Raw genomic sequence first — 16,299 nt, 5'->3', positions numbered from 1 at the left:
TGTGCCACATTCTCATGGTTTTTGGCTGAAATGACCCAAAGGATGAGATCCAGAGAAGAGTTTTTAATGACCATGAGGTTATACTGGCTCGGAATGATAGCTCAGAATATAATCGTTTTGTTGGCTAAAAATGCACTACCAGCCAGGCACGTGGCTCATGCTTGTAAACTCAGCACTTTGGGAAGCTAGGGCGGGATGACTGCTTGAGCTCAGGAGTTCAAGATCAGCCTGAGCAACATAGTGAGATCTCATCTCTACAAACAACGAAACAACAAACAAAAATAAATAAAAATGTACTATCACATAATTTCTCATTGCATTCACACGCCACTTCTCTGTTCATTATAGTTTGTGAAATATTTATGGTCATGTTCATGAATCAAACAAAAAAGGGACATCAAGTGAAAAAGCCCAAATAATACCCCTAAAGAATAATCCATCTGAATGAATCTCTTTTCAAGCTTGAAAGACAAATTTAACTTTAGAAATAAAAAATGTTAAACAGTAAACTCTACACACTAGAGTCAACTTCCCTTAGTCAGTACTTACAGAACCCTAGCACAATTATTAAAAAGAGAAGCAGGAAAAGAATTATTCCAGCCTTAATAAAAAGCTGAAAGTGGGCAGCACTAGCTTACAAGGAAGAACTTTAGGGGCCTATCTACTCACCCAACTCTAAGAAGGAAAAGTGGAAATTACTGAGAAAACCAATGAGAAAGGCATTTGCTAGCCCCTGAGAGTGATGTCTGAAAAACTTCAGAGGACAGTCTCTTTTCCTCCCGGGAGGCTGGGAGGAAAGGGGGATGGGGCCATAGGGCAGACAGGACTGGACTGAGAAGTAAAAAGTAAAATAGCCTGAAGCAACCTGTAAGAGGAAAATTATTTCAATTGTTAAAAGGCCTTATTACCTATTCATGAGAATATTTATTAACCATTTATTATGTTTATCATCATACTAGGAACTGGTATGTAGTGAACAAGAAAATGTGGATCTAGGACAGAGGTTCACAACTGTTTTCTATAAGGGGCATGATATGGTTTGGCTCTGTGTCCCCACGCAAATCGCATCTCAAATTGTAACCCCCAGGGAGGGACCTGGTGGGAGGTGATTGGATCAGGAGGGCAGCCTCCTCCATGCTGTTGTCATGACCGTGAGGGAATTCTCATGAGAGCTGATGGTTTTAAGTGTCTGGCAGCTCCCCCCTCTCTCTCCTGCTGCCTTGTGAAGAAGGTACTTGCTTCCCCTTTGCCTTGTGCCATGACTGTAAGTCTCCCGAGGTTTTCCCAGTCATGCAGAACTGTGAGTCAATTAAACCTCCTTTGTTTATAAATTACTCAGTCCCAGGGAGTATCTTTATAGCAGTGTGAAAATGAACTAATACAGGTCAGATAGGAAGTACATAGGTACTGCTGGTCATACAGCCTCTGTCCCAACTACTCTACTCTGCCATTATAGCACAAAGGCAGCCACAGAAATATGTAATTGAATGAGCATGGTTGTGTCCCAATAAAACTTTATTTATAAATACTGAAATTTGAATTTCATATAATTTCCACGTCACAAAATATCATTTGATTTTTTTTCAACCATTTAAAAAAAAAAAAACATGAAATCTGTTCGTAGCTTGCAATCCATACAAAAACCACCAGTAGGCCACATTTGGCCCACAGACTGTAGTTTGCCAACCCCTGGTCTAGTAGAAAGAAGGCTGCCCAGGCCGGGCGCGGTGGCTCAAGCCTGTAATCCCAGCACTTTGGGAGGCCGAGACGGGCGGATCACGAGGTCAGGAGATCGAGACCATCCTGGCTAATATGGTGAAACCCCGTCTCTACTAAAAATACAAAAAACTAGCCGGGCGAGGTGGTGGGCGTCTGTAGTCCCAGCTACTCGGGAGGCTGAGGCAGGAGAATGGCGTAAACCCGGGAGGCGGAGCTTGCAGTGAGCTGAGATCCGGCCACTGCACTCCAGCCTGGGCGACAGAGCGAGACTCCGTCTCAAAAAAAAAAAAAAAAAAAAAAAAAAAGAAAGAAGGCTGCCTGATTAGGGCAAATAGAGACCTCTCCTAATTCACCAGAAACCTACAGCATCTCTCATCTCAAGTAGATGCTATGAAGCAACTGGATTCAAGAATCCTGGTCAAGCTGGATCTCCCTATTTTAAGATGGATAAGAAAAGAGGCAGATCATGTCATGGCTTTGACAGAAGCTACTCAAAAATCTGGAATATCATGTGACTCAATTAAATTCCACCTCAACTTAAAGCATTTTCTCTTTCCAGCAGGACTTACAAATATCATCCTATCAACTAATAACACAAGTTGGTCCTGATATCTTCTCAGGGACAAAGAAGGTTTAAAGTGAAAAACTCTAAGTTGTTATTAAAGAATCACTGAGCATGGCTGGGAACAGTGGCTCACGCCTGTGATCCCAGCACTTTGGGAAGCTGAAGTGGGCAGATCACCTGAGGTCAGGAGTTCGAGACCAGCCTGGCCAACTTGGTGAAACCCTGTCTCTACTAAAAATATAAAAATGAGCTGGGCGTGGTGGTGGTGGGTGACTGTAATCTCAGCTACTAGGGAGGCTGAGGCACAAGAATCGCTTGAACCTGGGAGGCAAAGGTTGCAGTGAGCTGAGATTGTGCCACTACACTCCAGCCTGGGCAACCAGTGTGAGACTCCATCTCAAAAAAAAAAAAAAAAAAGAATCACTAAGCACAAGAGATAACTACTGAAAACAGGACACTGTAGGACTACCAGAAAGAACTGTCCCCTTAGATTGTGAACTAATCAAGAGAAATGGTATAAGTATGTAAAGAATTTTCGCTTTCTTCCTCAGAGCAGTTTGATTAAACCATGGTCTTTATAAGAAAACTTACCCTTGTGAATGAAGAAAGGTATACAAAAATTTAGTCTCAGAATAGTAAATTAATATGGTAATATTCTACATTTACTATAGGATAGTCCCCCCTTATCCCTGGGGGATATGATCTAAGACACCCAGTGGACGTCTGAAACTGTAGATAGCATCAAGCCCTGTACATACCAGGTTTGTGGATCTGATAACTGAGATACCTTCTAAGTGACTAACAGGTGAACAGCACATGCAGTGTGGATAAACTGGACAAAGGGGTCATTCACATCCCGAGACGGTGTGAGATTTCATCATGCTACTCAGAACATGCAACTTAAAACTTATGAATCGTTCATTTCTGGAATTTTCCATTTAATATTTTCAGATTGAGGAAAGCAAAATTGAGAATAAGGGGGGACTACTATATAAAATTCTCTAGCTATTTATTTAATTCAACTTTACCTACTTCATAGCTCTATGAACTTGGATAAGGTGATTATTTTCTCCAACTCTCATTTTCCAGCTCTGTAAATGGATAACACCTTCCCTCAAAAGGGATCAGGGGACCAAAATATATAAAAGTCATGTGTAGGATGTGAAACAATACATAAATGCAATAGGGAAAATTTTTGTTTATGTAGGGTTAAAAATAATCATTCCTTTATGAGCAGGACCTAAGACATATAGGATCACATTTAACTTTTTCATTTATCATTAACAACCAAAGGAAATATGAAACTTACCTGTTAACAACATGCCCAACATTTGTGACAGCTGCTGTCATGATTTCTGTGGCAAGGCTTTCAGCAAAGCTGGCACCCTCCTGTCCGATCCCACTGTCGGCTGCCAGGCTGACACTGCTCACCTCTTGCTCAGCTTTTTCAATGGCTTCAGCAACTATCTTCTCAGCAAGCACTGCCTTCTTATCAAGATTAACATGAATCTGAGGGACATTGAGATGAAAAATCCTAGATTTCTGATAGTGGCTGCTAAATTTTGGATTAGAAGCTAGCTTACTACTGGCGAGAGAACCCTGTCTGAAAAAGTTCTGAGATGAATTTCCAGTGCAATTGTGGAGTTCTTTAAGGTCACAATATCTGCAAGCTTGACCTGTAAGAGGTGACAACTTTTCTGCATAAGTGACCCTGTCTGCTGATTTTGTGGTCTCAGACACTCGTAACACTGTAGATCCTAGAGTTAGCTCTAGAGTGTCATCCACTACTTTTTTGGCATACTCTTCTACAGCTTGAACAATATTGTCTCCACAACCATATCCATTTAAACTGCCAGTGCTGTGGTAAAATCTGTGACTTTGCGAGGAAGGCTGAAGAGACTTAGGCAATTCTGGTTTAACATGACACTCTTTATCTCCTTCACATCCGGATTTTTCGAACAAGCAAGAATCTGTTGAGGATTTTGGTAGGCCAACTAGAGAGGCTGTCAGCTCTTCTTTAGCATCTTTTGTTATGCTGTGAACGAAAGAGGCTGAAAAACTATACAGTTCAGAGCACTCATTTCTACATGGATCCAGGGTCCTTTCGCAAGTTTGATTTTTACAAAAGTAATCTTCATTTCTTTTACTTTGTCTTTTTTTGTCTGCTTCTTGGTGGTGCTCTTTATTTGAAAACATTAACAGTTCGTTTGTTTTCACTTGTGAACTTGGCACAGGGAACATTCTTGAATTGCACTGCACTTTGGTTGTCTTAGCTGCTTCCTGTAATCCTGATTTAACAGATCGGTAGGCAAGTCTATTGGCATACTGATCCATTATCAACTCAATATTACCACCTTCTTGTTTTAGTATCTGAATAATGTGACCTGCATATTCGTCTGTCACACTTTCACAGCTGGGATACTTATACGTCAGACCTGACATACAAGAACTTGGTGGTAATGAAAGAATAAACGGATCCACTTCTCTTGGGTGCGCTACAGCCTCTATATCCAACTTCTCTTCTACTTTATAATCTTGATCACCATCAGCATAACATCTGTTCTTCTTTTGCTTGAAAAGCATACAACTTCGAACTTTTGCTATTTTCTCAGCTTCTGTAATGACTTCTGCTGCCAGATCACCTGCAAAACTGCACAATGTTTTCAAATTTTCATCTGAGGGGTTTAAGAAAGTAGGTGACACACTTCTTTGACTTTGCACATTTAAGCAAGGGCTTTTAACCTTGGGTTCTTGAATTATTTTATTATCTAAATGGGAAGCTGCCATTTCAGTTGCAAGAGAAAGGATGTGTGTAGCTAATGCTTCTGCAAACTGAACCTTCTTCCCTGAGTGCTCTGACTTCACATCCACTTCAGGGAGCTCTCCATTTTCACTACTCTCAACTTCTTCAGAAAGAGATCGCATGAGTTTCAACATGAACTCTTCTTTTTCTATACTATTTTGTTCATTCTCAGACAAACTACCAACAGATGAGTTGTGTGGAGTAGAAGGTGGTGTAGCAGGTGCAAACTCTTTGGCTAATTCTCCTTTGAGCTTTTTTGTTAATTTCTTGATATCCCATTCAGAACTAGCCTGGGATGGTACTAGAGGAGTTGATGGAGGAGTATCAGGTATTACATTTCCGTCTCTGACTTTCTGTTTATCTTCCACGTGCAAACCATCTACACAGGTAAGTGCTGTAGATGAGAAAGTATGTGAATGAGGAAAGGGGTTTTCCTGTCCAAAAGACAAAGACTCAAGTGATGTATTATTCAAGTTATGCTTTTTCAGTGGTTGATCCTTAGCAGGTTCCTTCAAGTCAGATTTCTGACCTGTCACAGCTGGACAAGATGGTAGTGTCTCTAGGGAGGATCCATGAACCATAGAAACTTTACATTCTGGAACACAATCCTTTCCAGCTGAAAGTGAGCAGTGAGAGCCAGGAAATTTGGGAGACTTTTCTGGTGTCAACTGTGATTCTTCTCCAGAAACAGGCAAGCTTTCCTTGTATACTGCATTTTTATCTATATTTGGGATCATTGATTTGCTCTTATCTATGGAATGTTTAATAATAGATTTAGGTAACTGGTCAGCAAACATGTCCTTATTGCTACTAGCTTCACTGCATTGCAGCACTGCCTGACCACAGTGGGAAAAGGGAGGGGTTTTCCCCTTTATTGATTTAGTTAAATAATCTGTACATTCATCAACCATTTTTGTAACTTCCAATGATGTCATTGACTCTAAAGTTTCATTTACTATCGTATGCACCATTGCTGCAGAAAAGTTGCTAATAATTGCAGGATCACTTGGTAATTTTGAGGAACTCTGCATTTCAAGATCATTAGTTGGTTTAAAATCATTCTCGTTACCTGGATTGTGTTCTGAAGGTAAACAAATATTTCTGAGACAAGCTGCTTTTTCTTCTCTGTTTTTTGTGGCAATATGCACTTGGGTAGAATCACCACTTGAATTACTATCATCAGATGACAGATGAGCCTTTGCCTGACATGCAGTAGATGAAATATGATATGGGAGAAGGGCACTTCCTGCCAAGGGCACTGGTATAGAAGTAACAATTCCAGAAGTACAAAACAAGGCCTGCTGCACTGTGTATTCCTTTTTATATTCCTGCACTGGTTTTGTCACCATAATTGCTTGATTGTGAAAAGAAGGGGAAAACGTGACAGCCTGTGTTGATGGCACTACACTTTCTGCACTCACATACTTGATATTATCCGTAGAGACACTAACTGCTGCCTTTGTTGTAAAGGTCACATCAACTTGTGATAGCTCAATGAACGCTTCCTGTATTACAGATTCAGACAAATCTTTTGCATATGACTTCACTACTTCGTCCTCAAAGTGAAATGACCCACACCGTGGAGATGCAGGCGTTTGAGGATACGAAAACTGACACACTTCCATGATGCCTTCAAAAACAAGCTCTTCAGCAAGATCTGCAGCAAATCTAGCAACTGTGTTTGTGAATATCTGCTTCTTTACATACTGTAAATCTTTTAAGGCATTTGATAAAGCTTCACTCACCAAAAAGTTAGCCAGGCCACTAATGGCACGTTCTTTTAGTGAAAATGCACGCTGCCTTCTCAGCTCATTAAATGCCATCTGAAAAACAGATGATGTCAATTTGATGGCTAAGTGGCACAACGCATTGGTACATGAAGAGACTCCTTTCTGTAAGTCTTTAAACGCACTGCCAAAACTTTTTTCCACAAGATCTGCTGCAAATTTTTGAATGCTATCTTTAATCATTAAGGATTTATTTTTAGATTTATTTTTTTGATCAAGGTTTCCATGCTTAAAAGTTACAGTTTTATTTTCTCCATGTTTAATACTGATAATATTTGATAGGGCATTAGTGTGCTGAGTACGAAGAACTGAGCCTAGTACTTCACATGATACGTTATTTGCATAATCTTCATAGGTGTAATAAATAGAATCAAGATTTTCGTGAATCCTATCTCCACCAATATCTGTTTGGCAAAAACATTCAGCTGGAGTACAGCCTCCAAGAGGACTAAAAGCAGAGGATCGAATAGGACTAAATAAACCACTATCTTCCCCCGAGGCCTTCACTGGGCGAGGAGAATCCGGAGCATCACACAGGTTACCATATGGAGATTCCGGTTTACGAGGAGTTGGCTTTCTAACATTAGCTGGGAGAGCTGGATGATCAAACTTGAATTTTTGAGGATTCATACATGATTTTCCATGTTTGTGCCCTTTCTTCTGTGATGACTTCCCTATGACAGGATCTTTATTAAACAGGTAAGTCTCTAAAGTTTGTTCTAGTTCATCAAACTGATCAAAACTATCAAAAAATTCACTTACTTCTGAGTCTGAATCCTCTATATCATCTTTCATCACAGGAATTTTAGGCAGCTCAAGTTTTGCTTTTAAGCTTTTTTGATATCCCTCTTCATCCAAGAAAATAACAGGACTTGGACTTGAACATTCTGATTCAGATGAGTAGGCAGGAGAAGACGAACAAAATGTTTTCTGTAAATCACTATCTTTATCTGAAGCATTAGATGACCTATAGAAACTCCTTTGGGTCCAAGGCTCTGAAATGGATGTTGTGACTGAAGTTTTCACAGAAGGTAGTTCTTTAGGTCCCAGGACATTCACTGAGGAAGTTGAGGGTTTAGCCAATGACTTCTGCTGTCCAGAGCTAATGAGAATCTTTAAATCATGGGTTTCTAAATGATGACCAGTAACTGTTTGGGAAGCAGCATCACACTGGTTCCTTAGCGCAGTAATGTTCATTCCTATAGGAAAAGAATGAAGTGGTGCCATTATTCTTGAAAAAACTTTTTGGAAATTAATTTATATCCATGGAATAAACTGACTTTAAACATATAATATTTATGTGTTTCTAAACTATGTTGTTTAACAGAAAGATTCACCCAAGTAACATTTGAAAGTAAATATACTTTTTGTAAAATAATTTCAGTTTACTCTATGTCTAGGGATACCTGGTCTATGGGATGTTCTGCATGCTGTCACGCATGTTAGAAAAATTACTGTGGAGACTCTCCCAGCTAACTCTTCCAAAATTTGAACCTAGGAATGTTCCAGACACTTGATGTAATCACTGCGTGAACAGCACCAACTAAATAAAACCTGAAATAAGCAAAACTGAAAACCAGATTACAGTGAACTTAAAAATCATAAGGAATCTCCTCAGGTAATCAGAAAAAAAGTTAAAAGGTTTAAATTGAATCAAATCTCAACATAAATTTCAATTGAACAAGTCTGCCTTAAAATTTTCAGAACTGAAAAATTTTAATTCCCTATTTTAGGAAAAAGTCTAATGAAAAACAAACCATCATTATACGGCTTTGAAGTCTCTTCCTCTTCTAAGTGCTCAAAAGCAGTGACAAAGTCATCCTCTATGGATGACACAGACTGGTTAGTATCATCATCATCTTCATCAGTGGTCTCAAGTTGGTGCTTCTGATGCAAGAATGTGTCCAAGGTGTACCTTATACCAGTAGCATATTTACTTAGGAGACTAAAGATAAAATCAATCCTAAGTTTTGGTGATGTAGGTGACACTCTCATGACACAAAGCATTCCAGAAGGATGACTCTTGGGAAAGATAAAAGATAATAAAAACAATTTTAATTTCAAATACAAAACATCATGAAGTAAAGCATAGATATAAGACAATCTCAGAGGAAAAACAAACAAGAAATTCATGCATCCTGAAAAGCTCCTTGGTTTTATATTTATTTCTTTATTCTTTTTCTACATTTTTCACTTTCCAGTCTTTTCTCCCATCTTCTTTTATCCAGGTATTCAAATTCTACCTAGTCTCCTGAAATGTTATAAAACTTACTATCTATCCATTCCTTTGAGCAATTCTGTTTTCCTGTATTACTGTACATTCCTGTGATTCTCCTGAATCATTCACCTGTCTCACTAACTGTATTATGAACTGTTTGGGGGCAGCAACCAAGTTCTATTTTCTTTTATTTTCAATCCCATTTTCCTGTAATTTCAAGTATGATGCCATCTTCCTTCCTATCACAATTTTTAAAAGTCCACTCCTTTTATTTAAATTTCCCTAGTATTACAATTTACAATGTTTATAGCTTTAAAAATACAAGTCACCAGCTTTTCCCCCTCATACTATTTTTTCAAGTAAATACTGATGAAATGATTTATTCAAAAAAACTAGAAATCAAATATAATAGCTTATCACCTCTTATAACCTAGCCAATAAAGCAAAGTAAATATGAATAAAGAACATAATTAAGGAAATGAGGCAAGCAGTTCTAGTTTTATTGGCAGACCTTATAAAGAACACAGCAGTTTTTTTAAAATGAAAGCAAGTAATCCAAATTTTAAACTTTCTGGTTTAATTGTATATGTCTTACCTCTTAGAATGCAAAGCATTTTCTCTGATGCATTATCAACAAAATCATACTTGGTAAAGAACTAAATGCTGAATATTATAAAACTAACCACCTATAAGAAATGGTAACATTTTTATTTATAAAGAACACATCAGATGTCCACTTTACATAGAATTTTTTAAACCAGAAAATGAACTTAAGTACATTCTCTAAAACATATAGCATAACATGTGTATAAATTTGAAATTGGCCATAATAGGGAAAAGTCACTATAGCTTATACAAAGGTATAAGTAATTCAAGAAATCCGAAAATAATAAATTTTCAGAAAAAAATAGCATGTACTTGCATACCATCTACGGAACTTCACAGTTGCAAAATATAAGATATGATCAAAATTACTGTATCCTTCGGGGATGTCAATGCTTCATGAGTTAGATTTCTTATGAATCATATTTTCTGGAGACACCATTTAAAAAAAATAAATGTCATCCAAGCATTTAAAAGTTTAATCATCTTTATCAAATATAGTAAAATTTGCCCTAAAAATCTCATTAGAAATTATCTACAAAAGTTACCTGATTTAGAGGATCACTGCTTATATCTGATGGTTTATTTATATTCTTCATACAAATAATTTCATTTTCATTTAGACTGCAGAAGTGGAGTGAATTCAGAAGATCTGGAAGTTCCAAAGAAACTGCAGCTAAATCCTAATTTAAAATAATAACAATAAGTAACACTGTACAGTTGTTAAGGTTCCTATAAGGTGGACCCTATCCAAAAATTGTAAGGTCTACTGGCTAGGAAATTTCCTGGTTCATAACAGTTAACATCTATAGTTTATCATTCACAGATAATTTTTCAAAAATTCAAAAATAAAATATACTAAAATTATTATTATTATTATTTTTTTTTTTTTGAGACAGAGTCTCGCTCTGTTTCCCAGGCTGGAGTGCAGTGGCGTGATCTCGGCTCACTGCAACCTCCACCTCCCAGGTTCACGCCATTCTCCTGCCTCAGCCTCCCGAGTAGCTGGGACTACAGGCGCCTGCCACCACACCCGGCTAATTTTTTGTATTTTTAGTAGAGATGGGGTTTCACTGTGTTAACCAGGATGGTCTCGATCTCCTGACCTCGTGATCCGCCCACCTCAGCCTCCCAAAGTGCTGGGATTACAGGCGTGAGCCATCGCACCCGGCCAAAACATACTAAAATTATTAAATACTGGCTATCCCTGTAGCCTTTAAAATGTATTGATATCAAGCTATAAAAAATTTTACAGGGTACCTAACACATCCATGGCAATTAAGCATTTAATAGTTTTTAGTAATGTCAACGTATAGGTCTTACTTAACTTTATGAAATTTTTTTCATACAAAATTTTTGGCTAGAGAATGTACATCCTAAAAACTTGTTTTTAACCCTGTACAATATAATCCGTTTTTCTGTCTCTCCTCTCCAAGGTATTGTATTAGACTTTAACTGATAATTTTAATGAAGATTAAAGGAAAAGAAAATTGCTTTTATTTCTTCTTCCTGTTTGCCCTTTATACACAAATATTTTACCCAGCTAAAGAATTATTAAAGTCTTTGACCCTTTGTAAAGTACTTTCCTTTATAAACATGGTTATATCAATAACTCTTACAGGAGGAGAACATTAAAGAAATATCTTGGAATATTTCTCTTTCCAGCTATATATGTTCTCAGGAATATATCCTCTCTTGTTCCTTCTGTCCAAATTATTTCCTTCAAGCAAGGCCACAATCAAAACATACAGCAGAGTTTTTGTCCATAATCACCTGATATGCACTATTCAGAAAGAACTAAAAAATGTTGTTTCCTCCTCTAGGAGGAGACACTTTATTGCCACAAAAGGAAATACGTAGAAATCACAATTTTTTAAGCAGCAGCATGAGGGAAAAAGAAAAGCATGCCTATCACATCTACAGGAACTTCAACCACTGTTTATGTAACTGTGAAGCTTTCCTTTGCTGATCCCAATCTCAAACATCAGTCCCTCTGTTAATAACTGCCTAAATCAAACAGGCTACAGTTTTGCATTGGCTAATTTTTACAAACCTTACCTTTTAAATTTAACTCAATCTTAATGAAAATGTTTACTATTAAGGTCAAAATTATGAAAGCCATCAAAATAAACAAACAAGTCATACATTCTATATTATACACAGAATGGAGAAGTCAACCTGCAGTTTGCAACCTTCTCAGATAAATGACTTTTGTGGTCAAACCTAAAGCTGATTTCCATGACAAGAATACTCAGTAAAAATGCTAAAATTGACCATACCTGTACATGAGTGGCATCTGTCTCTTCATTAAAACCCAGAAATGTGACCTGAGTAAAGAACAAATAAACCTCCATTAATTTGAATTTTTAAATCTTTCAGGCTGGTGACAGAGCTGAGAAACAGGAAAAAACCGACAAAGCATTAAAATGTTGTCTGCCTTGAAAAGGATTTTTTTCAAAGATGACCCAAAAATATTTTTCACCAAAGATTGGGCTCCAAAATGCAGTTCTTGAACCTCATCCGTATCTCCCTCAGTAGCAAGTTCAATCAATTCTCACCCCAAAACATATTTCAAATACATCCACTTCTCTCCATTCCCTGGCCACCCTTCTCACCTACATTAGTACAATCCTCTCCTACCTGGTCCTATTACCAAGCCACTTCCCTATCCAAACTCTTCCATGCTTCCTGGGGCAAAATCCTAAGTGGGGTTACCTAATGCCTTCAACCTTCTACCATTTTCACTTACACACGAGCCCCCTTTCTAGGTCTGGAACACGCCCTGTACATTCCTAAGGACTTCATGGTTGTGCCCTCAATCTGGATCTCTCTTCCTTGGATGATTACATGCCTGGCTTCTCCTCATTCTTCAAGTTTCGATGCAAGTGTCACCTCCTCAGAGAGGCCTTCCCCGGGTAGACCCCTGAGGCTACTTCTTCATTGACTCTATGATACCACCATTTATTTCCTTCAATATCCTGACATAGAGATTACTCTGCAGAAGTTTATATAAACAGACTTTCTAAAGAATATCTGATGCATGAAGAACTGTCACATTATTAAAAAAGGACAAGTCACAGAAAAATTACTTACAGCACGCATACAATTTCAACCTTATTTTTAAAAACATATGCATGGAAAATAATACTGGAAGGTAATACACCAGAGTATAAGCAGTGATTAACTCTGGATGATGGAGCTATTTTTTTCCCACTCTTTTCCCCTCTGCATTTTTTCCCTAAGTCATAAGATCAATGATAGTCATTTTCTTTGTTCTAATTTGAGTATTTCTTATTTTTCTACAAAGAATACATACTGGCCAGGTGCAGTGGCTCATGTCTGTAATCCCAGCACTTTGGGAGGCTGAGGTGGATGGATCACTTGAGGTCAGGAGTTCAAGACCAGCCTGGCCAACATGGTGAAACCTCGTTTCCACTAAAAATACAAAAAATTAGCCAGGCATGGTGGTGCATGCCTATAGTCCCAGCTAATCGGGAGGCTGAGACAGGAGAATCACTTGAACCCTGGAGGTGGAGGTTGCAATGAGCCAAAATCACGCCACTGCACTCCAACCTGGGCAACAGAGCAAGACTATGTCTCAAAAAAAGAAAAGAAAAAAAACATACTACTTTTAGAACCTGAAAAAGTGTTATTTTTTACATTTATACTCTCTATGTATTTGGCATTACAGTAAGACATTTTTTCCATTTGAAGACAGTGTAGTACACTGTCCACTAAGCAACTGCTGTGGCTAAAAAATATACAATACTTAAATGACAGCAATATTAATAATCAATTCTCAAGAATGTGGGGAAAATAGTATAGTCAGAATACATAGCAACACAATATACTTTCGATCTATTTCTGATGATTCAGAAGCAAGTCAGAATCTTAAATTACTCTGAGATCTTTATTCTGATTAATTATGGCTCTTACTTCACGTAAGAGTTACGGTTAATTTCTAGGCATCTAGGTAAACTGTTAACCTCTAGGAGCTTGTCTCCTTATCTATAAAACGTAAGGCAATATAACTTCCCTCTCATAGTTGTGAGGTTAACTAGATAATGTAGAGGAAAGTACCTAGCACATTACAGGCACTCAATAACAGATAGGCAAATAACTAATTGCCTTCCTTTATTTGAAAAGATACTCAGAGATTTGCACACCCTAAAGTGGGACAGAAATTCCACCTATTCTTTCAAGTTTCCTTTACTGAATACAAAACAGAAAATAAGCTAGCATAGGGTTTTGAAGATGCCAGGGGAGTTTTATATTTCCCACTGGTCTAGAAAGGCCTCACCAGGGAATGTGGGCTTGGAAAAGCAATGCGACCTATCTGAGCTAGAAAACTGCTGGAGAGCAGGACACAGGACATCATTTCATAGAAGATGAGCGTACGTATTAGGCCTGTTATGTTCTGTCACTGTTTATTTGGAAACAACCAACTAGATTAAGAGTGGCTTGGTTTTGCTAAAGTAAAATGAAAAAGGTTAGCAAAGAAAGTAATAGTGAAATTAAGCTGACACAAAAAGAAGAGGATGAGGCAGCAGAACACTACAGGCCTAAAACATATGCTCATCTTCCTATGAAATGACATCAAATAGAGAATTTCTCAAGGAGTATTAAAGAAAATCATCCACCTAAAACAGAATACATACAGTCCCCAACTTATGATGGTTGGACTTGTGATTTTTCAGCTTTACAATGGATTTATAAGGTCTTAAATGCATTTTCAACTTAGAATATTTTTGATGAACAGTGGATTTATCAGGATGTAACTCGATCGTAAGTCCAGGAGCATCTATCCGTAACCACGATTTTATTAGAACCCTCATTTCAAAATAAAATGTTTTAACTTCAAATATTCATCAGTTGTGAGCTGCAATGACCTAATATATCTCATATTTGGTAACAAATGTGATGATGAAGTATGGATATATTATAGAAAAGGATCTTACTCCTTTTATAGCAATAAATTCAAACAAAGATTTGAAACACTGTAGCAGAGAAATAGGCGAGCAAGGTATATTATCTTATCAAGTAATAGAGTGAATGTCTTAATTTCAAATATAAATTTATCACTACTTTTTCATTTTTAATCAAAGCACTGAATTTAAACAGTCAAGAAAATACCCCAAAAAATCAACATAAGAAACATGCATTTGTTTTATATTTCAGAGTAGAAAAATTCATATTAAAGTACCAGTTACTGAATATAGTAGGCATCATCTAATACAATGTTATACATCCAATTAGTACTTTGCATAGAATTAAATGTGCTCGTTTGTTTGAATTCATTGTCAATTAATAAAATTATTTTAGCCAGTATTTAAAACAGGTACTTCTTTTTTTTTCCCCCTTTCCCACCCATATAACAGGTACTTCTGATACATATAACAACATATAGAGATTTTAGGCATTTTAAAAATAGATTAGAGTCCTACAGAGATGCATGAAAATACGCTGTGCATTATTCGGAAAGGGTTTAGAAAGTAATATGTTAAACCTCAGTTAAACTGGCATGTTCATCCTGCTGTAAACAGTCCTCTGCTGTTACACTGCATAGTTCCTTCTCACTCTGCAATAAAGACTTTACAGACTGGAACACATCTTCACTGAAGCTCTGCAGGGGAAAGAAAACAAAGATACTTCAAATTCATTTAATTCTAAGACAAGGGTAAGAGATCCTGGAGGTGTTTTAGATAGTCACTCATTCTCTAACTAATATTCACTGGCACCTTTTGATACTGGATGCAGAACTCAATTCCACTGAGAAGCTCCATTCAGCTGAAAAGGCAGAGTTTCACATGCCCAAAACACATACATATACTAGAGCCTGGGCATTCAACTCACTAGAAGATCACGTGAATCTCACACCAGGTTCACTTACTCTTACCTTACACTAAAACTTAACACACTGCACATCTGATTTCCAAGTCACTGGTAGAACAGAAGCAACAATTCATATGATTGAATGAGATGATGTGGGAGCTGTAGTAAGGTGCACAACAGTGATTACTCCCTTAACAACAGTGATTACTCCATTAACAAAGTTGGAGACAGAAAAATAAGATAATAACAACAAAATAAGGTTTTCCATGGATCTTAAGGAAGCTGTCTGATGAAAATGAGAAGCGATTCCAGATTTCAGGGTGAGATGTTTGTCACAAGTACAAGGAACAGAGGGAGGAAAAAGCTATATGAAGAAAATAATAAGTACTATAGTCAGGCATAAATAGGACACTTATTTCCTTTCCTTCTACCTTATGCCCCCTTCCACTGACTTGTCAATCTGCTCTTCTGTCAGAAATGTCCTTACTTCCCAGTCGTCCCATGTAGAAATCCTACCCATCCCAAGACCTGTGAAGATTTTCCCATTGTTCAGCCCTAATAAATCTCTCTCAAAGTTCCTGCTGTATGTTGCGCATTAAAATCATTTAATCCACACCAAAACATATTATAATTATTGGCCGGGCACAGTGGCTCATGTGTGTAATCCCAGCACTTTGGGAAGCTGACGCGGGTGGATCACTTGAGGTCAGGAGTTCGAGACCAGCCTGGCCAACATAGTGAAAGCCGGTCTCTTCTAAAAATACACAAATTA

At 37.6% G+C, this 16,299-nt stretch overlaps 1 protein-coding gene across 4 annotated transcripts in view; it reads right to left on the bottom strand.

Annotated features, from left to right (window-relative positions):
- Window positions 1–16,299, bottom strand: part of AKAP11 (A-kinase anchoring protein 11) — a 52,146-nt gene that overhangs the window by 15,649 nt on the left and 20,198 nt on the right. For all 4 annotated transcript variants that reach the window (XM_005585742.5, XM_005585741.5, XM_005585743.5 and 1 more), the window contains exons 3-7: window positions 15,202–15,318; window positions 11,975–12,022; window positions 10,244–10,378; window positions 8,632–8,896; window positions 3,594–8,073 (exon numbers count right to left, since the gene is read on the bottom strand). In XM_005585742.5, coding sequence (XP_005585799.3) covers window positions 3,594–8,073; window positions 8,632–8,896; window positions 10,244–10,378; window positions 11,975–12,022; window positions 15,202–15,318 — 5,045 coding nt within the window. The remainder of the gene's footprint in view (window positions 1–3,593; window positions 8,074–8,631; window positions 8,897–10,243; window positions 10,379–11,974; window positions 12,023–15,201; window positions 15,319–16,299) is intronic.

The sequence above is a fragment of the Macaca fascicularis genome, chromosome 17, assembly GCF_037993035.2.
Source record: "Macaca fascicularis isolate 582-1 chromosome 17, T2T-MFA8v1.1".
Lineage (NCBI taxonomy): Eukaryota > Metazoa > Chordata > Mammalia > Primates > Cercopithecidae > Macaca > Macaca fascicularis.
This window is presented reverse-complemented; position numbering and strand designations above follow the sequence as displayed.